Source organism: Suricata suricatta, chromosome 14, assembly GCF_006229205.1.
Source record: "Suricata suricatta isolate VVHF042 chromosome 14, meerkat_22Aug2017_6uvM2_HiC, whole genome shotgun sequence".
NCBI classification, from domain to species: domain Eukaryota; kingdom Metazoa; phylum Chordata; class Mammalia; order Carnivora; family Herpestidae; genus Suricata; species Suricata suricatta.
In genome coordinates this window covers 61,660,113-61,678,896 of record NC_043713.1, presented here as the reverse complement: position 1 = coordinate 61,678,896, position 18,784 = coordinate 61,660,113, and the positions used below count along the sequence as shown (strand labels likewise).

General features: G+C 43.8%; 1 protein-coding gene across 3 annotated transcripts in view; it reads left to right on the top strand.

Annotated features, from left to right (window-relative positions):
• The window catches only part of CLTCL1 (clathrin heavy chain like 1), a 106,785-nt gene that overhangs the window by 47,627 nt on the left and 40,374 nt on the right, over positions 1-18,784 (top strand). For all 3 annotated transcript variants that reach the window (XM_029922013.1, XM_029922012.1, XM_029922014.1), the window contains exons 6-18: positions 1,019-1,192; positions 1,920-2,117; positions 3,114-3,314; positions 3,415-3,567; positions 4,184-4,306; positions 5,897-6,034; positions 8,639-8,803; positions 9,401-9,581; positions 11,574-11,737; positions 12,871-12,996; positions 13,533-13,675; positions 14,054-14,288; positions 17,436-17,558. In XM_029922013.1, the coding sequence (XP_029777873.1) occupies positions 1,019-1,192; positions 1,920-2,117; positions 3,114-3,314; positions 3,415-3,567; positions 4,184-4,306; positions 5,897-6,034; positions 8,639-8,803; positions 9,401-9,581; positions 11,574-11,737; positions 12,871-12,996; positions 13,533-13,675; positions 14,054-14,288; positions 17,436-17,558 (2,124 nt within the window). The remainder of the gene's footprint in view (positions 1-1,018; positions 1,193-1,919; positions 2,118-3,113; positions 3,315-3,414; positions 3,568-4,183; positions 4,307-5,896; positions 6,035-8,638; positions 8,804-9,400; positions 9,582-11,573; positions 11,738-12,870; positions 12,997-13,532; positions 13,676-14,053; positions 14,289-17,435; positions 17,559-18,784) is intronic.

Below are 18,784 nucleotides of genomic sequence, written 5' to 3'. Positions count from 1 at the left end.
AGAGAGACAGAGTGCAAGAGGGGGAGGGGGGAGAGAGAGGGAAACAGAATTCGAAGCAGGCTTCAGGCTCTGAGCTGTCAGCACAGAGCCCAATGTGGGGTTCAAACTCACAAGCTGTGACCTGAGCTCAAGTTGGATGCTTAACCAACTGAGCCACCCAGGCATCCCCCTATTATAATATTTTAAAGTTTATTTTGTTTTTAGTGATCTCTATACCCCAAATGGGGCTCGAACTCATGAACTCGAGCCCTGAGATAAAGAGTTGCATGTTTTGGGGGCACCTGTGTGGCTCAGTCGGTTAGGCGTCCAACTTCAGCTCAGCTCATGATCTCGCAGTTCGAGAGTTTGAGCCCCGTGTCAGGCTCTGTGCTGACAGTTCAGAGTCTGGGGCCTGCTTCAAATTCTGTCTCTCCCTCTCTGCCCCTCTCCTGTTCACATTCTATCTTTCTCTCAAAAATAAATAAACATTAGAAAACATTTAAAAAAAAAAGAGTTGCATGTTTTTCCAACTGAGCCAGCCAGGTGCCTCTTACAATAATTTAACTTGACAAGTTAATCAGTCTTTCTCCCACCCCTTTAGGGTTTCTCTTGTGTTAAATCTTCTCCTGTAGGAGTTAATACAACTTGTCAAATGTCAAAGGTGGTGGAGGGCAAGATGAAATGTGAACACAGTGTATGAGGTGTTTATCTACAACTTTCTTCTGATTTTATGAACTTGCAGCTTTTTCTAAAAGAATTTGGTAAGGAAGTAGGGAGAGGATAGTTATACCTGAAAGATAAATGGAAGAGCCTCATTTATTGGACCTTTATTTAAGAAAAGTTGGGCAAAGTTTTGGCTTTAAAACTATTCTCAAGTGGGTAGGATTGAAATCAGTCCATGTCTCAGCAGAGCAGTGCACCCCACCAATAGTAAATGATCTCTTGGGCTTAAAAACTCAAGATCTTCTTTCATCACTTGTTAACTCTTTTTGCCCTATTTTGCTTCTCAATCTTCTATTTGTTCTCTATCTTCCTATAGATTGGAGCTAAACATGGTGTTATTTACTTGATCACAAAGTATGGCTATCTTCACATGTATGACCTAGAATCTGGTGTGTGCATCTACATGAACCGTATCAGTGCTGACACAATCTTTGTCACAGCTCCACATGAATCTACTTCTGGAATTATTGGTGTCAACAAAAAGGGACAGGTATGGAGCTTTGAGGGTTCAGCTCCCTCCTTTTCCATTCACTAGGGACTAGAGCTTAACTTTTACTCCTTCTCCAGGAAAGTGGTCAAATATAGTTAGCTCTTGTTATTCAACTCACACCCATGTCCCCCTTCTCCTTCCTGCCATTACTTTGCCTCTTAGTACCACTCCTAACACAGGATTGATTCTGAGAAGAGAGTATCTCCCTTCATGCATGAAACTTCTCCCAATGAAGCAGCAGTTCTGGTACACACCAGACCAGGCACATATTGGTTGGGGAAGGTTGAAAAGCAGGTACTATGCTACTTAAATTACTTCTCTCAAATAACTTAAAAAGATAGTTAAAATAAGAAAATCTGCGCTTAAAAAAAACATTTAAAAAGGAAAACTGTCAGTTCCACCCACCCAAATAGGTCATTTTGGCAGAGTAATCATCTTGAATACATCACTGGTCAATGTCCATGCAAGTTTATTTTATTCTTACTTGGTATTTTTATAGGCTTTTAAAACAACTACGTGGAATTCTATGCTGTGTCTCTACCATGTTGTGTTGCCATTAGGTGTTTGGCTCCTGTGCATCCTGTCACTAAAGCCAACATTATAGACATACTCAGCCTGAGCTTTAGAACTTGGCTGATACTGCAATACCTGAGAGCAGGATGTAGCAGTACGTGTATATGGAGCACTTTTCTAGGCTAGGCCAGTCTCACTTGTTGGGTCTTCATAGGTGCTGTCGGTTTGTGTCGAGGAAGATAATATTGTGAATTATGCAACCAACGTGCTTCAGAATCCAGACCTTGGTCTGCGCTTGGCCATTCGTAGTAACCTGGCTGGGGCGGAGGAGTTATTCGTGAGAAAATTCACTACCCTCTTTGCACAGGGGAGCTATGCTGAAGCCGCCAAAGTAGCGGCATCTGCACCAAAGGTAATGGCCCTAGAACACTGTGCACTGATCTGAGAGTGAATAAATTATAAAAGCATTCCACTACTGATCTTGGGAGTGTCATGCTATTTTGTTAGTTGTTTTAGCTTTAAAATTTGTGCCATTGGCATGACAACAATGAGAAATAAACAAAAAACACAAGCCTGCTGCAGCATTTTTTTAATTCTCTTTCAGTTCTTACCTATGTGCATACATGTTTCACACACAGCTTCTTAGCGTAGGAAATACAGAACTATATTATTATACATTAAGTAGTTGTACCCTGTTTTGTTTAGTCATATTCTACTCTTGACTTTTCTGTGCTCATCTAGAGTGTACCAGTATTGCTCAGAGCATTTTCTTCTATTTATTTCATTAGGATAAATTGTCCTAGGCCTAGTAAATAAAGGGTTTTGAGTTGCTTTTTGTTGAAAGGACTTTTTTCTTTCAAGTGATACTTATGAACAAACCCTTTCTAGTCTTCACGTGGGACTTTTGAGTATTTTGAATTAAAACATATCAATGGTAGAACTTCACTATTGCCACGCTGATTTAAAAGCCTAATTCTTACTGTAGCATGCTAGGGAGGAAGACCATTGCTAGAAGTTACCTTTGGGACTGAGACCCACTGTGCTTGTGGGTTTTGCTGAAAGTGGAAGTCATTGCCTTGGTAGAGGACGTTCTGTCTCTGACAATTCAGTGTGGAATTTCCATCGGCGAATTTTTTTTTTAACATTTATTTTTAAGAGAGAGATACAGAGGGTAAGTGGGGGAGGGGCAAAAAGAGAGGGAGACGCAGAATCTGAAACAGGCTCCAGGCTCTGAGCGCTGTCAGCACAGAGCCTGACATGGGGCTTGAACCCACAAACTGTGAAGTCAGCTGCTTAACCAACTGAGCCATCCAGGCACCCCAGCAATTTTTTTTTTAATACAAGCGAGTTAAGTAAAGGGACAGCCTATGAGTACAACGTAACAACCTACATTTCCATTTGTCATCAGGGAGTCCTACGTACCAGTGACACAGTTCGGAAGTTCCAGAGTATTCCTGCCCAGCCTGGGCAGGCCTCTCCTTTGCTCCAGTACTTTGGAATCCTTCTTGACCAGGGTCAGCTCAATAAACTTGAATCCTTAGAACTTTGCCGTCCAGTGCTTCATCAGGGACGCAAGCAACTCTTAGAAAAGTGGCTGAAAGAAGATAAGGTACAAACACTCATGAAATCACAGCCCTCAGCACAGTTTGTAAACTAGATCACAGGCTCCTCTGGTCCTAATCTTGCCCTCTCTGTTTGGCACACCTCAGCTGGAGTGTTCAGAAGAACTTGGAGATTTGGTCAAAACTGCTGACCCTACACTTGCTCTGAGTGTGTATCTTCGAGCAAATGTGCCGAGCAAAGTTATCCAGTGTTTTGCAGAAACAGGCCAATTCCAGAAAATTGTCCTCTATGCCAAAAAGGTAATGCATGCCTAACCATTAGCATTTCACAGATAATTAATTTGTGGTGGGTGGTTGCTGACTCTGAAGTTTATAAAATACCCTTCTTTCTGTGAAAGTGCTTTGGTGTGAGTTGTCAGTGTTGCTTTTAGCATTTGTCATTCAGTGATAATGATCCTATTCTCTTCAGTTTTTTATTTTCTTGTCTTAATGTGTATAGTCCTTCCAGTTACCTTCCACTTGGGAATTTTCCTGTAATTGTATTTTGTTCTTTTTCTCCCTTCTCCCTCATGCCCCTCAGCACCGCCTGTGTGTTAAATCTGTGTTTCAGCGGGCCTCCACTGCAGCTTGTCCCCAAAGCTCACTGGACACTGTGCTGGGTGTTAGTCAGAGCTTGCATACTGGTCAGGGTGACTTCTTTATGGTCCAAGCTGTTTGTGTAGTTGATTGTGTCTCTGCATACATGGTCAGCACCTTGAAGTGGACATTGTGTTTGGCAGAGGCCGTGCACATAGACACGCTAATGTTGCTCCTCATTTCTTTGTAAACACAGGTTTAAAACAAAGGATGGCAGCTTTTTTTTTTTTTTAAATACTCAAGGTGTTTTGTTTATTTTTCTGATGGGTGTTCCCTTTAGGTTGGCTATACCCCAGACTGGATCTTTTTACTGAGGAGTGTGATGAGAATCAGTCCAGACCAGGGCCTGCAGTTTTCTCAAATGCTAGTGAGAGCTGAGGAGCCATTGGCCAACATTGACCAGGTGAGCATGAGTTGTTTGGGATAGCTTTTTATGGCTTTGTATAGCTGTCAAGCAGATTCTGTTTTGTTTTTCCCCTCCCAGTGTCTTCCAGTTTTAAAAAATCTGATGTACCAGAGGACCTTGTCTTCTATTCTTTTATTATTTGAATACCGTCATTTACCTTTGTTTTGAAGTATTTTAGAGGATTCATCTGTGAGTTGCGAGAATCTTATTTCTTTTGTGCAGTAGTTGGTGGTGGGGAGTAAGGATGTCATTTTAAAATGGTAGTCCCACTTCATTACCTTCTGCCAACTAAGGCCACCTAAACTCTCTCTGTTTACTGGCTATGGTAAGTGCTTTCAAGACTGTAGACTTTCATCTTTGGGTGTCTGGCTCATCTGGAGTTAGGTGAGTATGAGACCATTATTTTAGCATAACACATTTAGTTTTTAGACATAAACACATGTCAAGTCACCTTCAATAAACTAGGTACGATGTGCTCTGGGTAATACAGAGAGACATGTGACAAAGGTTGAAGCAAGGCAAAACCAACAAGCTGCATAGAAATAATTATATGTGCAATCATACTGAGTTGATACATCTTGGAATTTGCAGGTAGGTTGGAGATCATGTTGGAAGGATTTGAGCCAAATTTACATAGATCTCAAGGGGAAAGAAGACTCCAGATTACCATCTAGATTATATTTCATATTTCTAAAGTATTTTTAATATAAACCTTCTCTTGTACCTTAAGTATGTAAACAGTTACACAGTCAGTAAGTTCATTACCTATATTTCACTTCTTACTAAGGCTTATTCTTTAACATCTATTTAACTTTAATGATCAGTGTCTAAGTCAATGTTTGCATTTTCCTAACTAAGCCTGAATAATGAGAGTATAAGGGCTAGATACCAGGTATTGATTGCCTCTAGGATTTGATTAAGTAACAGATTGTTAAGATTGCTTGAATCCCTTCAAAGTACTTCCTTTGATCTACTTGAGTAAAAATGCCCTGTTAGTGAGTATGACGTGGGTGATGATAATTTCACAAAATTACCTGAAAATTAATGGCCATGAATTACTTGAATTTTGATAACATGAGAAAATGCAGGGCACCTGGCTGACTCAGTCAGAAGAGCGTGTGACTCCTATCTTGGGTTGTAAGTTTGAGCCTCACATTGGGTATAGAGATTACTAAGAGATTACTAACCCACGAACCGCGAGATCGTGACCTGAGCTGAAGTCAGACGCTCAACTGACTGAGCCACCCAGGCGCCCCATAATTGTTGAATTTCTAAATGAGATTCAGGGGCTGCTGGGTGGCTCAGTCAGTTGAGCATCTGGCTTCGGTTCAGCTCATGATTTCATGGTTCGTGGGTTTGAGACCCACATTGGGCTCTGTGCTGATAGCTAGTTCAGAGCCTGGAGCCTGCTTTGGATTCTGTGTCTCCCTCTCTCTCTCTGACCCTTCCCTACTTTCATTGTCTCTCTCTGTCTTTCAAAAATAAATAAAATACAAAATTTAAATGAGATTCAATTTCAGGAACTATCTGAATAGGAAAATAAAGCAGTTTCCTTTGGGTAAAAATGTGGCTTGCATTCCATTTCAGATTGTAGATGTTTTCATGGAAAACAGTTTAATTCAGCAGTGTACTTCCTTGTTGTTGGATGCCTTGAAAAATAATCGCCCATCTGAGGGGCACCTCCAGACTCGCCTGTTGGAGATGAATCTGATTCATGCACCCCAGGCAAGTGACATTTCTAGGCTCTAACCACAGGACAGAGCACCTGTTTCACTTCTGTGTGGGACTTGCACACCCAAACACAGTGGCTTTGGGCTGGGATGTGCTCATGCCTGAGGGGACAACACTCTCTAGGACTTTCCAGTAAGAAAGTTCCAGAATCCATGGTGCAAAACTTGCGTAGAAACATTTACAACTGGGACATCTTTTCATTTCGTTTATCTTTTCTTCATTGTGGTAAAGTATACATAACAAAATTTACCATTTTAACCTTTTTTTTTGTTTTTTTTTAATGTTTATTTGAGAGAGTGAGAGAGTGAGCATGTGAGTAGGAGCGGGACAGGGAAAGGGAGAATCCCAAGCAGGTTCTGTGCTGTCAGAGTAGAGCCCAATGTGGGGCTTGATCCCAGTTAACTGTGAGATCGTGACCTGTGCCAAAATCAAGAGTCAGATGCTTTAACCAACTGAGCCACCAAGGCATCCTTACCATTTTAACCATTTTTAGGTACACAGTTTAGTGGCTTTAAGTACATTCACAATATTGTGTAACCATTACCACTATATATTTCCAGAACTTTTTATCAACACGAACAGAAAATTTGTACCCATTAAGCAGTAACTTCCCATTCTCTCCCACAGCCCGTAGTGACTCCTGTTCTACTTATTGTTTCTATGAAGTTGTCTATTCTAGATACTTCATATAAGTATAATCATATTGTCATTATGGACATCACTATTGTCCTTTTTTCTGGCTTGTTCCCGTAGTATATTATTTTCAGGATTCATCCATGTTGTATCATACATCAGAATTTAATTCCTTTTTATGTCTGAATCATATTCCATCATATGTGTATGCCACATTTTCTTTATTTGTTGATGGCACTGTGTTGGTTTCACCCTGTAGCTATTGCAAATAGTGCTTCTAGGAATATTGGTGTATCAGTATCAGTTTGAGGTCCTGTTTTCAGCTCTTTGGGGCATACATCCAGAAGTGGAATTGCCAAATCATACGGTAATTCTGTATGTAACTTGTTGCAGTACCTCCATACTGTATTCCAAGTGTTACACCATTTTATATTCCCACCACAGTATATGAGTATTCCAGTTTCTTCATATCCTTGCCAACATTTGTTATTTTCTGTATATATTTAAGAAAAAATAGTAGTTATTCGGGGCACCTGGATGCTTCAGTCAGTTAAGCATCCAACTTTGGCTCAGGTCATGATCTTGCAGCTTGAGAGTTCAAGCCCCACATCAGGCTCTCTGTTGTCAGTGCAGAGCCAGCTTCAGAGCCTCTGTCCACCTCTCTCTGCCCCTCTAGTTCTTTCTCTCTCTCAAAAATAAGTAAATTGGGAAAAAATAGCTATCATAAATGAATGTGCAGTGGTATCCCATTGTGTCAGTGCATTTCTTGACCTGAAAATTGGTGAGAGGGTTATGATTAAGTATGTATATGCTTTTTCTGTTTTTGGTTATGTTTGGATATGTATGCAGGAGAGGAGTTTGAAAAAATTCACATCAAGCTGTTAATCACAATTGTCTGAGTGGACAAGACTGTCCATCACTTTGTTCTTTACTCACTTGTCTTCCAATTTCTTTTTCTTTATAATCACACATTGTTTTTGTGATTAGGAAACAGTATGTTAATTATATTGTTCTGTGATTTCAGGTTATTCAGATCCACAACTTAGCTGCTGTTTTGTGTGTCATATCCCACCTCTAGGAAACAAAAGTGGTATTAATTTGCTGTTTGCTATTCTCTTAAACTCTTATGACTAGATAGATTGTGTGTGATGACAGTTTTTAATGAATGAGCTTTGAAAGGGGCACCTGGGTGACTCAGTTGGTTAAGCGTCTAACTCTTGATTTCTACTCAGGTTATGATCTCATGGTGAGTTCAAGCCCCCCATTGTGCTCTGTGCTGGCAGAGCAGAGCCTGCTTGGGATTCTCTCTCCCCCCTCTCAAGATAAATAAAGTTAAATAAATAAATAAATAAGCAAGTAAGCAAGCAAGCAAGCAAGCTTTGAAATAGAAACTAAATACCATTCAGGAGCTGAGCAGATAGACCCTAAAAAGAGCCCAAACCCTGAAGAGGGGAAGCCTAGATGGGCACATGGCTGGGCACAATGCCCAAAACATTGGGGCAGTTGAGAAAGTTGATTAACATCAGTAGGATTTATTACTTCCAGGTCTAATTGTGACTGTTGCTAGTCCAAGGTTTCAGCTCATTAAAGAAGGAGGCCTTTGTAGAGTCACGTCCTCACATTGACTGTCACCTTACCACAGAAAACTGTACAAATGTGATGGCTGAAAAGCCGGAGCAATGGTCTGGACTGATCCCAGTAACATGCTTTAGGGCAAGGCCTCAGCCTTATACATACCTGACTCTGCACCCTACTAAGACAGAGGCTTGTTTGAAGAGGCCAAGATGACTTGGAAAGATGGCTAACACTCTGCTCAGAGGTGGGCAAGGACCTAGACCTGTTGAAGCCCTTCTCTCCCATAAGCACTGTTCTGGAGCTGGGCCGTGGGGGGCATGGTTTGAGCAGCTGTTCTTAAAAAGTTATTGCCACTGTTCAGTCTTTCTTCCTGACCTCACCATTTCATAGGTTGCGGACGCCATTCTTGGAAATCAGATGTTTACTCATTATGATCGAGCCCACATCGCCCAGCTCTGTGAAAAGGCAGGCCTCCTGCAGCGTGCACTGGAGCTCTACACTGACCTCTATGATATCAAGAGGGCTGTGATCCACACTCACCTCCTCAATCCCGAGGTATGGTGCACCCTTGGCGCACTCCTGTTGTGACTGGCATGCGTCTGTCATTAGGATCACATGCTCCCGAAATTTCCTGTGTCCATGGTTGTGGGACTGTGGCATGTGTCTTCCCTTTGCATGAGCCTCATTACTACTATACACAATTTTTATTCAGCCGACACACAAGCTTCACTTGCTCACCCATGCATCTGGACCCACATTACCTCTTTCTTTCCATTTTCTACGTTTGACTTAGCCTAATAGAGAGAATCTGTTAACGTCAATGGCTCTAGCAGGGTTGTCTGAAACTATTAGCAGAAGCTAATAGGTATTACATTTCCATTTACAGAATAAGTTTTAGTATCAACTGTGGGGTTTTGTAGGGTCTGTGACAGCTTGATGAACTACTACGGTTAGTTATTCTGAGTTTACTCCCAACTCCCACTTTTTACCACAGTCCTTTTAAGTGAAAATTCTTTATATTCTTGACATTTGTAGCATGCACTGGAGCACTACACTGACCTTTGGTGGGAAAAATTGATCCAGTTATTTTGCCAGTGTTGGCAATACCTAGGATGGTACTTAGTTGTGGATAAACTCTTCCTTGCTTCCTAGTGGCTCATCAGCTTCTTTGGCTCCTTGTCAGTGGAGGATTCTTTGGCATGTCTCCATGCTCTGCTGTCTGCCAGCATCAGACAGAACCTTCAGCTGTGTGTGCAAGTGGCCTCCAAGTACCATGAGCAGCTGGGCACACAGTCCCTGGTGGAGCTCTTTGAATCCTTCAAGAGTTACGAAGGTAAACCTCACACCCTTCAGCCAACTGCACCTCCTGCTCAGGTGTCAGTGTCTGCCTGCCCAACCTAACAGTCTTCCTTCAAGCCATGCCAGTGTTGATCAGTGGCAGATTTCTGCTGTCTAGTGTGTTATCCAGCTTAGGTGGCTTTTTTGGCATTTGCAAAGGAAGCATTTAGTTGGTTGGCATTGGGGTGGGGACACTTAGAATCCCTTTGTGTCCCTAGAGCCTCTGTAGAACTGAGCATCTGTCACACAGTCTGCTGCAGAGTTCACCAATAAGTCTGAGCCAGTGACACTAGAGTGCATAGTTCTGAGAGGGAGGCCCCTTTGTCTTCCCCTGAGTCACAGTCCCATGGAGACTTAGTGGTATGTGGCTGCTAGGCTGGCAGACCTGATTGTGGTTGGCTTCCTTTGCCCTCCTGTGAGCATCACATCAAGAATTGCTTGTAGGGGGATGGCTTCCCCAGGTGAGGGTCTGTTGGGGACAGGCTGGGGCATAGGGGATAGAAAACAGGGATAGAAACAGAGCGTTTGTTGAACAAATCGGGAGACTAGATGCTGGTGAGGAAGTGGAGAAACGGGCACTCTCCTACACTGTTGGTAGGAATGTAAACTGGTGCAGCCGCTCTGGAAAACAGTGTGGAGGTTCCTCAAAAAATCAACAGTAGAACTTCCCTATGACCTAGCAATAGCACTGCTAGGGATTTACCCAAAGGATACAGAAGTGCTGATGCATAGGGGCACATGTACCCCAGTGTTCATAGCAGCACTTTCAACAATAACCAAATCATAGAAAGAGCCTAAAAAGAAGATGTGGTTTATATATACAATGGAATACTACATGGCAATGAGAAAGAATGAAATCTGGCCATTTGTAGGAAAGTGGATGGACCTCGAGGGTGTCATGCTAAGTGAAATAAGTCAGGCAGAGATACCATGTTTTCACTCATAAGTGTAACAGGAGAAACTTAGCAGAGGACCATGGGGTAGAGGAAGAAAAATAGTTGGGGAGAGGGAGAGAGGTAAACCATGAGAGACTCTTGAATATTGAGAACAAACTGAGGGCTGATGAGGGAGGGGGAAAGGGGTAGGGAGTGATGGGCATGGAGGAGGGCACTTGTGGGGATGAGCACTGGGTGTTATGTGGTAACCAACTTGACAATAAACTATAAAAAAAAAAAAAAAAGAAAGAAACAGCATTTGTCCAGTGAGGTGTTAAGCCACTGCCCTGTGCCTTGTGAGGCTGGGATGTTGGAGGAGTGAAGGAAAGAGCTGCCTTCAGGGGGCTGCCCTTGTCTGAAGACACTATTGCAGGAAAGGCTGCAGCAGCAATTAGCTTGCACGGGGCAAAAGAGTAAGGTTTGTGGAAACTGCCTTCGGAGTTCTGGTTCCTTCCCCAGGTTATAGCCAATGACCTCCTCAGGGAAAGTGGTCTTTTCTGGTGTATCCTGTCCTGCTTTTGTCACCAGAACCTCCTGGCCAGCTCCTGTGACAGTTAGGAGATGGTTAGCTTCTGATGAACAGTGTTGCTCTGTGACTCACCACGCACTCCAGTCTGCAGTGGTTCCATGTGTGCCATCAGCTCGGTGTCAGGGAGCAGACTCTGTTTGGAGGCTCCCATTGGAAGCCTCTGCTTACCTGTTCCTGGCATTTCTTTTTATAGCAGCAGCCCTCTTAGGTTCTTTCAGTTTGAATTATTCTTGAAGATGACCATTTAGGGTATGCCTAAGCCCCCCAGATGGATTCCATATACACACAGTATTTCACATTAGAACATCCCAAGTATACCTCCCAAATTTGATGGAAATTTGACTAGCTATTTGGAGGAGATGCCAAGGTAGAAGAACTTCACATAGATTTAGTAAGTTGTGAGTGGACTTTGGGTGCTGGGAGAGTGGAGCACTGTTGTTGTGGGTTGGGCCATCAAGGGCAAGTGGGCTACCACTGTGGAGAAGGCAGGTGGATATTATGATGGAACAGTCTCTCTTTGTAGGCCTCTTCTACTTCTTGGGCTCAATTGTGAACTTCAGCCAAGATCCAGATGTGCACTTGAAATACATTCAGGCAGCCTGTAAGACGGGACAGATCAAAGAGGTGGAGAGGATATGCCGGGAGAGTAATTGCTACAACCCAGAGCGGGTGAAGAATTTTCTGAAGGTGAGTGTGTCCAGGCATCGCCTCCTTCCTTGAGCAAACCATCAGACAGCTGCCCAAGAGTTGGAAAGCTGGCTTTATCTTTACCAGTGTTCCCTGGATCCTTAGTGCAGAGCTCTACTTTGGCCTGAAGTTCTTATAGGAGTCCACTGCTCACTTTATAGCATTGAGGCTGTACTTTTAATTATCTGATGTGTGAGTAAAGGGAGTTAGTTTATTGATGCATTATGTTTCAGCAGCATCCCAAATGTGCCCCTGTTAATTAGGTTGGGAATATCTACAGAAACAAATAAGCTAGTCAATGCTAGTGGCATAAAAAGCAAGAAGTGTATTTCTTCCTCATGCAGATTGGGGTGGGTATAGAGGTAAGTGGAGTGGCTTGCTTTCCCACCATCTTTTAAGGATCAAGGACCAGGATGGCTGTTTTGCCATCTTCGGCCTACCACCTTGAATGTTGCCTTCCCAGTCAACTGGAAGGAAAGAAAATTCAGAGAAGCTGGCATAGGTGGTTTTTATGGGTGAGGCTGCAGGTAGTCTGTGGCATTTCAATTCTCATTCCATTGGAGGATACTAGGCTGAATGGCCACACCCAGAACTGCAAGGGTGCAAGGAACCTGATAAGTGTCATTTAGGTATGGCCAAATGAGGGGAGAGATCATTGTGGTGGACTATGGGGTCAGCGGTAGCACCCTGCATGGACAGCCAGTGTTCTATAGAGTATCGCTGCTTGTCCAGAAAGGCAGCCCTCCAGCAAACATTCTCGAAAGTGGCCCACTCTCTGGAGCCTGGCCTGGGTCAGATTTATACATAATGAGCTGCTTGTCTTAACCCAAAAGATAATGGCTTTTGGACCAATTTGGAATGTTATTGCCAAATTTAGCAGACCTCTTGTCTTCTTCAACCAAATAGTATTATCTTTCTGTTAACTTGTTTCTCAAGGCAAACACTGCATCCCCAAAAGCAAATACATGTGCCTTAAAACAACAGGATATCTAGAACAAAGTCTCATCCTTGAGTCTCCTTGGGGGCCACTCTGCTACAAAGCAGTGCCATTTCTGTGCTGATTCATTGTTCCTGCAGCCTAGCTCTTTGAGATCTTCACTGCCTGCCTGTTCTGTGCTTTCCATTACACACAGGAGGCTAAGCTCACAGACCAGCTTCCTCTCATTATCGTGTGTGATCGATTTGACTTTGTACACGACCTTGTCCTGTACTTATACCGCAACAACCTGCAGAAGTACATCGAAATCTACGTTCAGAAGGTACTGCTGGAACCATCGCTGCCGGCTCCCAGGTGACACCCGGCTGCCTTTGTGCCTTGGTTGGTGGTAATAGTCTATACCTGAGAGGCTGCCTCTGACCCCTGAACGTGTCTGAGACTGGTGGTATCTAAGCTTGGGTTTCTATAGGAGAATACCACAGATTGGGTGGCTTAAGCAATAGACATTTATTGCTAACAGTTCTAGAGGATAGACGTCCAAGATCAAGTGCTGACCCTACCACCTTGGGTTGGTTCTTTCTGAGGCCACTCTTCTTGACTTACAAATGGCCAGCTTCTCGCTGTGTTTTTATATGGCCTTTTCTCTAATTAGAGCCCTAGCCTTTTGACCTTACTGAACCATAATTATCTCCTTCCAGGCCCATCTTCAAATACAGTCACATTAGGGATTAGAGCTTCAAAGCATGCATTCCATGTACCACAGGAGCCTTTTCAGGCAGCCACCTTATCCAAACCTTGGGGGACTTGTAGCAGTGACCTGTGCCTACAGCACTGAAGTTACCACCTTGACCATTCTAGGTCAACCCTAGCCGGATCCCTGCTGTGATTGGAGGGCTGCTTGATGTGGATTGTTCTGAGGAAGTAATTAAAAACTTAATCATGGTCGTGAGAGGACAGTTCTCCACTGATGAGCTGGTGGCTGAAGTAGAGAAAAGAAACAGGTAAGGGATCCTACCTTGGTATCTTCTCTTGCCCCTGGGTTCTAGTGCCTGTGGTTAAGCCTATGACTAATTCCCTGAGATCCCTTCTCAGTTAACATCCAGAACCCAAGACTGACTGTCTCTGCAGCTGGTCTTTCATGCAACAAATCTTAGATCCAGTGGTGAGTTATTTGCTATTGGTACTGCAGATCTTTGGGGAAAACTTAACAATTGAAATCAGATTGGAATTGAAGTCTCTTTTGGTCCCTAGAGCAACCTGAGATTAATGGAATGAGATTTTTGTTGGTTTCTAGAAGCTATCTTCAGAGTTCAGGGTCTGCCCTAGAGGTTTTGGACATTCGTTTTGAGACATTTAAGGTGTTTTTCCTTCTTTCAAAGGCTAAAGCTGCTGCTTCCCTGGCTGGAGTCCCGGAGTCACGAAGGCTGTGAAGAGCCTGCCACTCACAATGCTCTTGCCAAGATCTACATTGACAGCAACAACAACCCCGAGCGCTTCCTGAGAGAAAATGCTTACTATGACAGCCGCGTGGTGGGCCGCTACTGTGAGAAGCGGGACCCACATCTGGCCTGTGTTGCCTATGAGCGGGGGCAGTGTGACCTTGAGCTCATCAAGGTGGGTAGCAGATAAACTTAGCTGCCAGATTTTGCTCTGGCTCCAAATACATGCTCTATGGGGGCTCATAAGGGCTTCCTCTGAGCCCCACAATTGCAGGTCCTGTTGTATATTTCCATTAACAACTTGGTTTCTTTTTAATTCAGATGCCTTTTTTGCTACCTACTTATGCCCTGTTTGTATGTGTTGTACTTAAAGACATGGCTGGCCCTGAGACTGACCTGTCAGCCTTCTGCTTACAGTCTTCAGTGTTACCTAGTGTCCTGATGACAAATTTCAACCTGTTGGCCTGACTCAGGAGGTCCTTTGATCTGCAACCCTATCCTCACCAGCCTGACTGCCTCCCCTCATGCCTCTCTGTCCTAAGATGCCTCCGTCCTGTTTACCTTTTCACTTCCTGTTCTTTTTAAGGCAGCCTCTTACATATGCCCTTACCAACTCTTCCCAATCACAGAGCTCTTGCTGGCCCCTCTTTGGAACATCCCCCCAGGTCTGCTTTTCTCAGCCCTGGCTTGTATCTGTGTTTATTCAGTTACTTAAGTATCCAATAGTGACTTAAAACTCCAGAAATCTCATGTGGTTGCACCTGATGTTTGTTTGACTGTAAGATCTGTAGGCAGTTGGTCTGTTTGCCCTGAGCACCTCAGAATATCTGACAACATGGTAAAAACCCAGCACCTGGGGAAGGAATCTGTTAAGAGTATCAAGCATACAGAGCCAAAGCTCGAGAACAGTGCATCAGTTTCTCATCCTGCTCTGGCTTTTGACACTGGCCATGCAAGTGGCGGCCTGGGTTGACATAGCACCTGCCTCTAGGGAGCAGGTTTGTGTGAAGTTGGGACTTTAGTTTGATATCATGCGGGGGACCAGCCCACGCACCACAGTCGAAAGGTCCCGAGTAAGGGGTTGGTGTCGGCGAAAATATCTCTAAGAAAGAAGACGGACAAGACAGACGAGACAGAGAGCGTGGATGGATGGCGGTTGGTAAAAAAGGACACACCTTTATTGAGATAGCCAGGGTCTTATATACCCTGGGTGATTACATCATTCTTATCAGTAAGTAACAGGTTTAAGTCATTGCAAAAAGAATCCCCTAATGATAGTCTGGTTTTAAACATATGATAGGTCTGAAGAATTCTATGAGGAGATTTACATTCCTTAACACCCTGCATTAATTATTCAAGGGTGGGATGCTTATCCTTAAGCAAATCTTTTGGAAGAGGTGTATGTTCACTCCCAGAAAATAAAGTAAATCATAGGATGAACAGAAGCCATATGTGCGGCCCAAGAGGCAAAATATTGTTTGAGGGTTATTATTGCCTACTGGGCCCCAATATATCATAAGCCACATTTTGGATGAATTTACCACCTTTTTATTAAAGCTCAGTGCAGTGACCTCTCGGGGATTTTTGCACCCATCTCTCCTACCTGGTAGTGGACAATAGACATCACCTTTTAGTAAGGCAGAATTCAGACATGAGAAAAATGCTCATTAAGGCCTAATGTGTCAGAAGGAGAAGTAAGATTTCAGTGCAGGCCACTGTAGGGCTCCTCTAGGCCTCATGCCATGCATGTGTGAGCAGCCCATGGACATACATGCAGTACTTAGCCTTGTGCCTGGCATCTGGTACCCAGCCAGTCTGATTCCTACCAGGCCTTAGCAAGTGTCTCACACATTGGAATATTCCAGTGGATGGTTGGCTTCTTGGAGATGTATTAGACCATTAAAAAAAGGGTCTCAAGTTCAATCAATGAAAGCATATTTTAAAGTTTATAGGCCTTAGGGTTCCTGAGTGGCTCACTCGGTTAAGCATCCAACTCTTGATTTTGGCTCAGGTCATGATCCCAGGGTTGTGAGATGAAGCCCTGTGTCGGGCTCCATGCTGAGGTGGAACCTGGTTAGGATTCTCTCTCTCTCCCTCTACCCCTCTCCCCAACTCGTGTGTGTGTGCACGCGCACGTGCATGCTCTCTCTATTAAAAAAAAAGTTTATAGGCTTGAAATGCTGTAGCATACATGCTGTTTTATACCAGTTCTGGGCTATTCTGCTAACACTTTAGAGATGGTGATTATTTAAATTTAAATTAACTACAAATTAAAAACTTAGTTTCTCTTTCCTACACTGCATTGCATAGCACAGATTAGAACATTTTTATTGTCTCAGAAAGTTCTGGGCAGCACCACTTTATTTTCTTTTCTTTATAGTTTATTACCAAGTTGGTTTCCATATAACACCCAGTGCTCTTCCCCACAAATGCCCCTCTCTATGATTATCACCTCCCTTCCTCTTCCCCCCTCCCTCTTCAGCCCTCAGTTTGTGCTCAGCATTCAAAAGTCTCTCATGATTTGCCTCACACCCTCTCCCCTTTTCCCCCGCTTTCCCATTCCCATGGTCTCCTCTTAGGTTTCTCCTGTTAGACCTATGAGTATCTGACCTTCTCTGCCTGACTTATTTCGCTTAGCATGACCCCCTCCATTTTGCTACAAATGGCCAGATTTCATTTTTTCTCATTGCCATGTAGTATTCCATTGTATGTGTATGTGTACATCTTCTTTTTTTTTTATTTTTTTTATGCTTTTTATTTATTTTTGAGAGACAGAGAGAGACAGCTGGAGCAGGGGAGGGTCAGAGAGAGAGGGAGATACAGAATCTGAAACAGGCTCCAGGCTCTGAGCTAGCTGTCAGCACAGAGCCCGACGCGGGGCTCGAACCCATGAACCGTGAGACCTGAGCCAAAGCCGGATGCTTAACCGACTGAGCCACCCAGGCGCCCTGTGTACATCTTCTTGATCCATTCATCAGTTGATGGACATTTAGGCCCTTTCCATGATTTGGCTATTGTTGAAAGTGGGCAGCACCACTTTAGAGCAACAGATTGAAATGGAGAGGAGCTGCCACCCAGCCATACCCACTCTTAAGTTGTAAACTGAGAAACTCATGTTTTCAGGTAATATGTTACTCTGAGGATTTTTTTTTGTCACCCCTATGGGATGCTGCTCATCCTGTGTCAAAGTACTATTATTCACTTGGGTTCTAGCTGACACCAAACAAATGTCGGGGAAAAAGGGAACTGACTGGGGTGGGTCCCCCAAGTAATGTCCGTTGGTTGGCTGTTTGTGTTACACACACTAGTGTGCTCATTTCAGGTTTGCAATGAGAATTCTTTGTTCAAAAGTGAAGCCCGTTACCTGGTGCGCAGGAAGGATCCAGAGCTCTGGGCTCATGTCCTTGAGGAAACCAACCCTTCTAGGAGGCAGCTGATTGACCAGGTGAGGAATGGAAATGGGAGTGTATGTATGCATGCCTGTGTTTTGCCCTGTCCTCATCATGTGGCCAAAAGTGAGTAGTTGTAACGTATAACGTTATGTCTGAAACATCTTCAGATGTATGACCAGACAATCTTGTGAATCTTCTCCAGCATGGTTTATTGGTTAGGGTAGTGTTGGCCCTGATCTCCAAAGTGGGGATTTGCTGCTCCAGTAAAAGGAATATCTAATGGCATGACTGCAGGCTGGATCCTTAGTATTTTTTTTTTAGCTTAGCCCCCATTGACACAAGATAAGTGGCTCTCAAGGTTGCCTCAGCTAGATCTGCCTTTGTTGAGGAACCCTGCACCCTATGACCATCCAGCACCTTCCTGGAGCTGGGGCATAGTGCCGAGGCCAGGGTGCCCTTCCTGGGTACAGCCTGGCAGGCATCAGTGGGCTTCTGTAGCTTCAGGTAGTAGATGGTACTTCACCATCCTCACCGTCTGCTAGACACACTACTTGAAAGTGAACTGAGATTAAAGTAGGAACAATACCCTGGTCCAACAAGTGGGCTTCAGTCCTGAGTGGATCAGCTAAAGTACCCCCCGCCCACTCCTTTGTGTGCATTACCAACCACTAGATGCACTTGTTGGGCTTCACTTATATGTATCTCCACTGAATTTCACCTTATTGTTTTCTGTCCGCTGTTCCTCATGTCTGTGCCATTATCTTTTTCTTAATTAACTTTATTTTGGAAAACTGAGATGGATAGAAGCCCGTGTTATTTTGGATGTTCTTATATCAATTTTGGACTTACCCATCTCTAAGATTCATCAAGGCCTGACAAAGACATTGAGCAGCAAAGGGTCTGGGACAGAATAGGTTTAGATTCTGCTAGAGATCTACAAATTCACAGACAACAGATATTTCTCCAGGTGTTGGCCAGCTACCTGGCATGTCTTGTAGGTCACATTGCATTGGCACGGGGATGAGCAACTTTAACACTGCACTGCACTGAACTGAACTGAAGCCAGCAGGTGCCTCTTGGTTTCCCTGTGTTTGTGTGGAGCTGCTAGTCCTCTCATTATATCTGCTGTGACTGAATATTCATAGCCGCCTCCTGGAGGGCATTCACCTACTGTGCCTCTTTAATTAGAAGGACCACATGATGACAATGGCAGATTGCTTTTAGGTCTGGAGTAGAAGCTCATTATGGAAAGCTTACTTAGAGAAAGCAACTTCCTGAG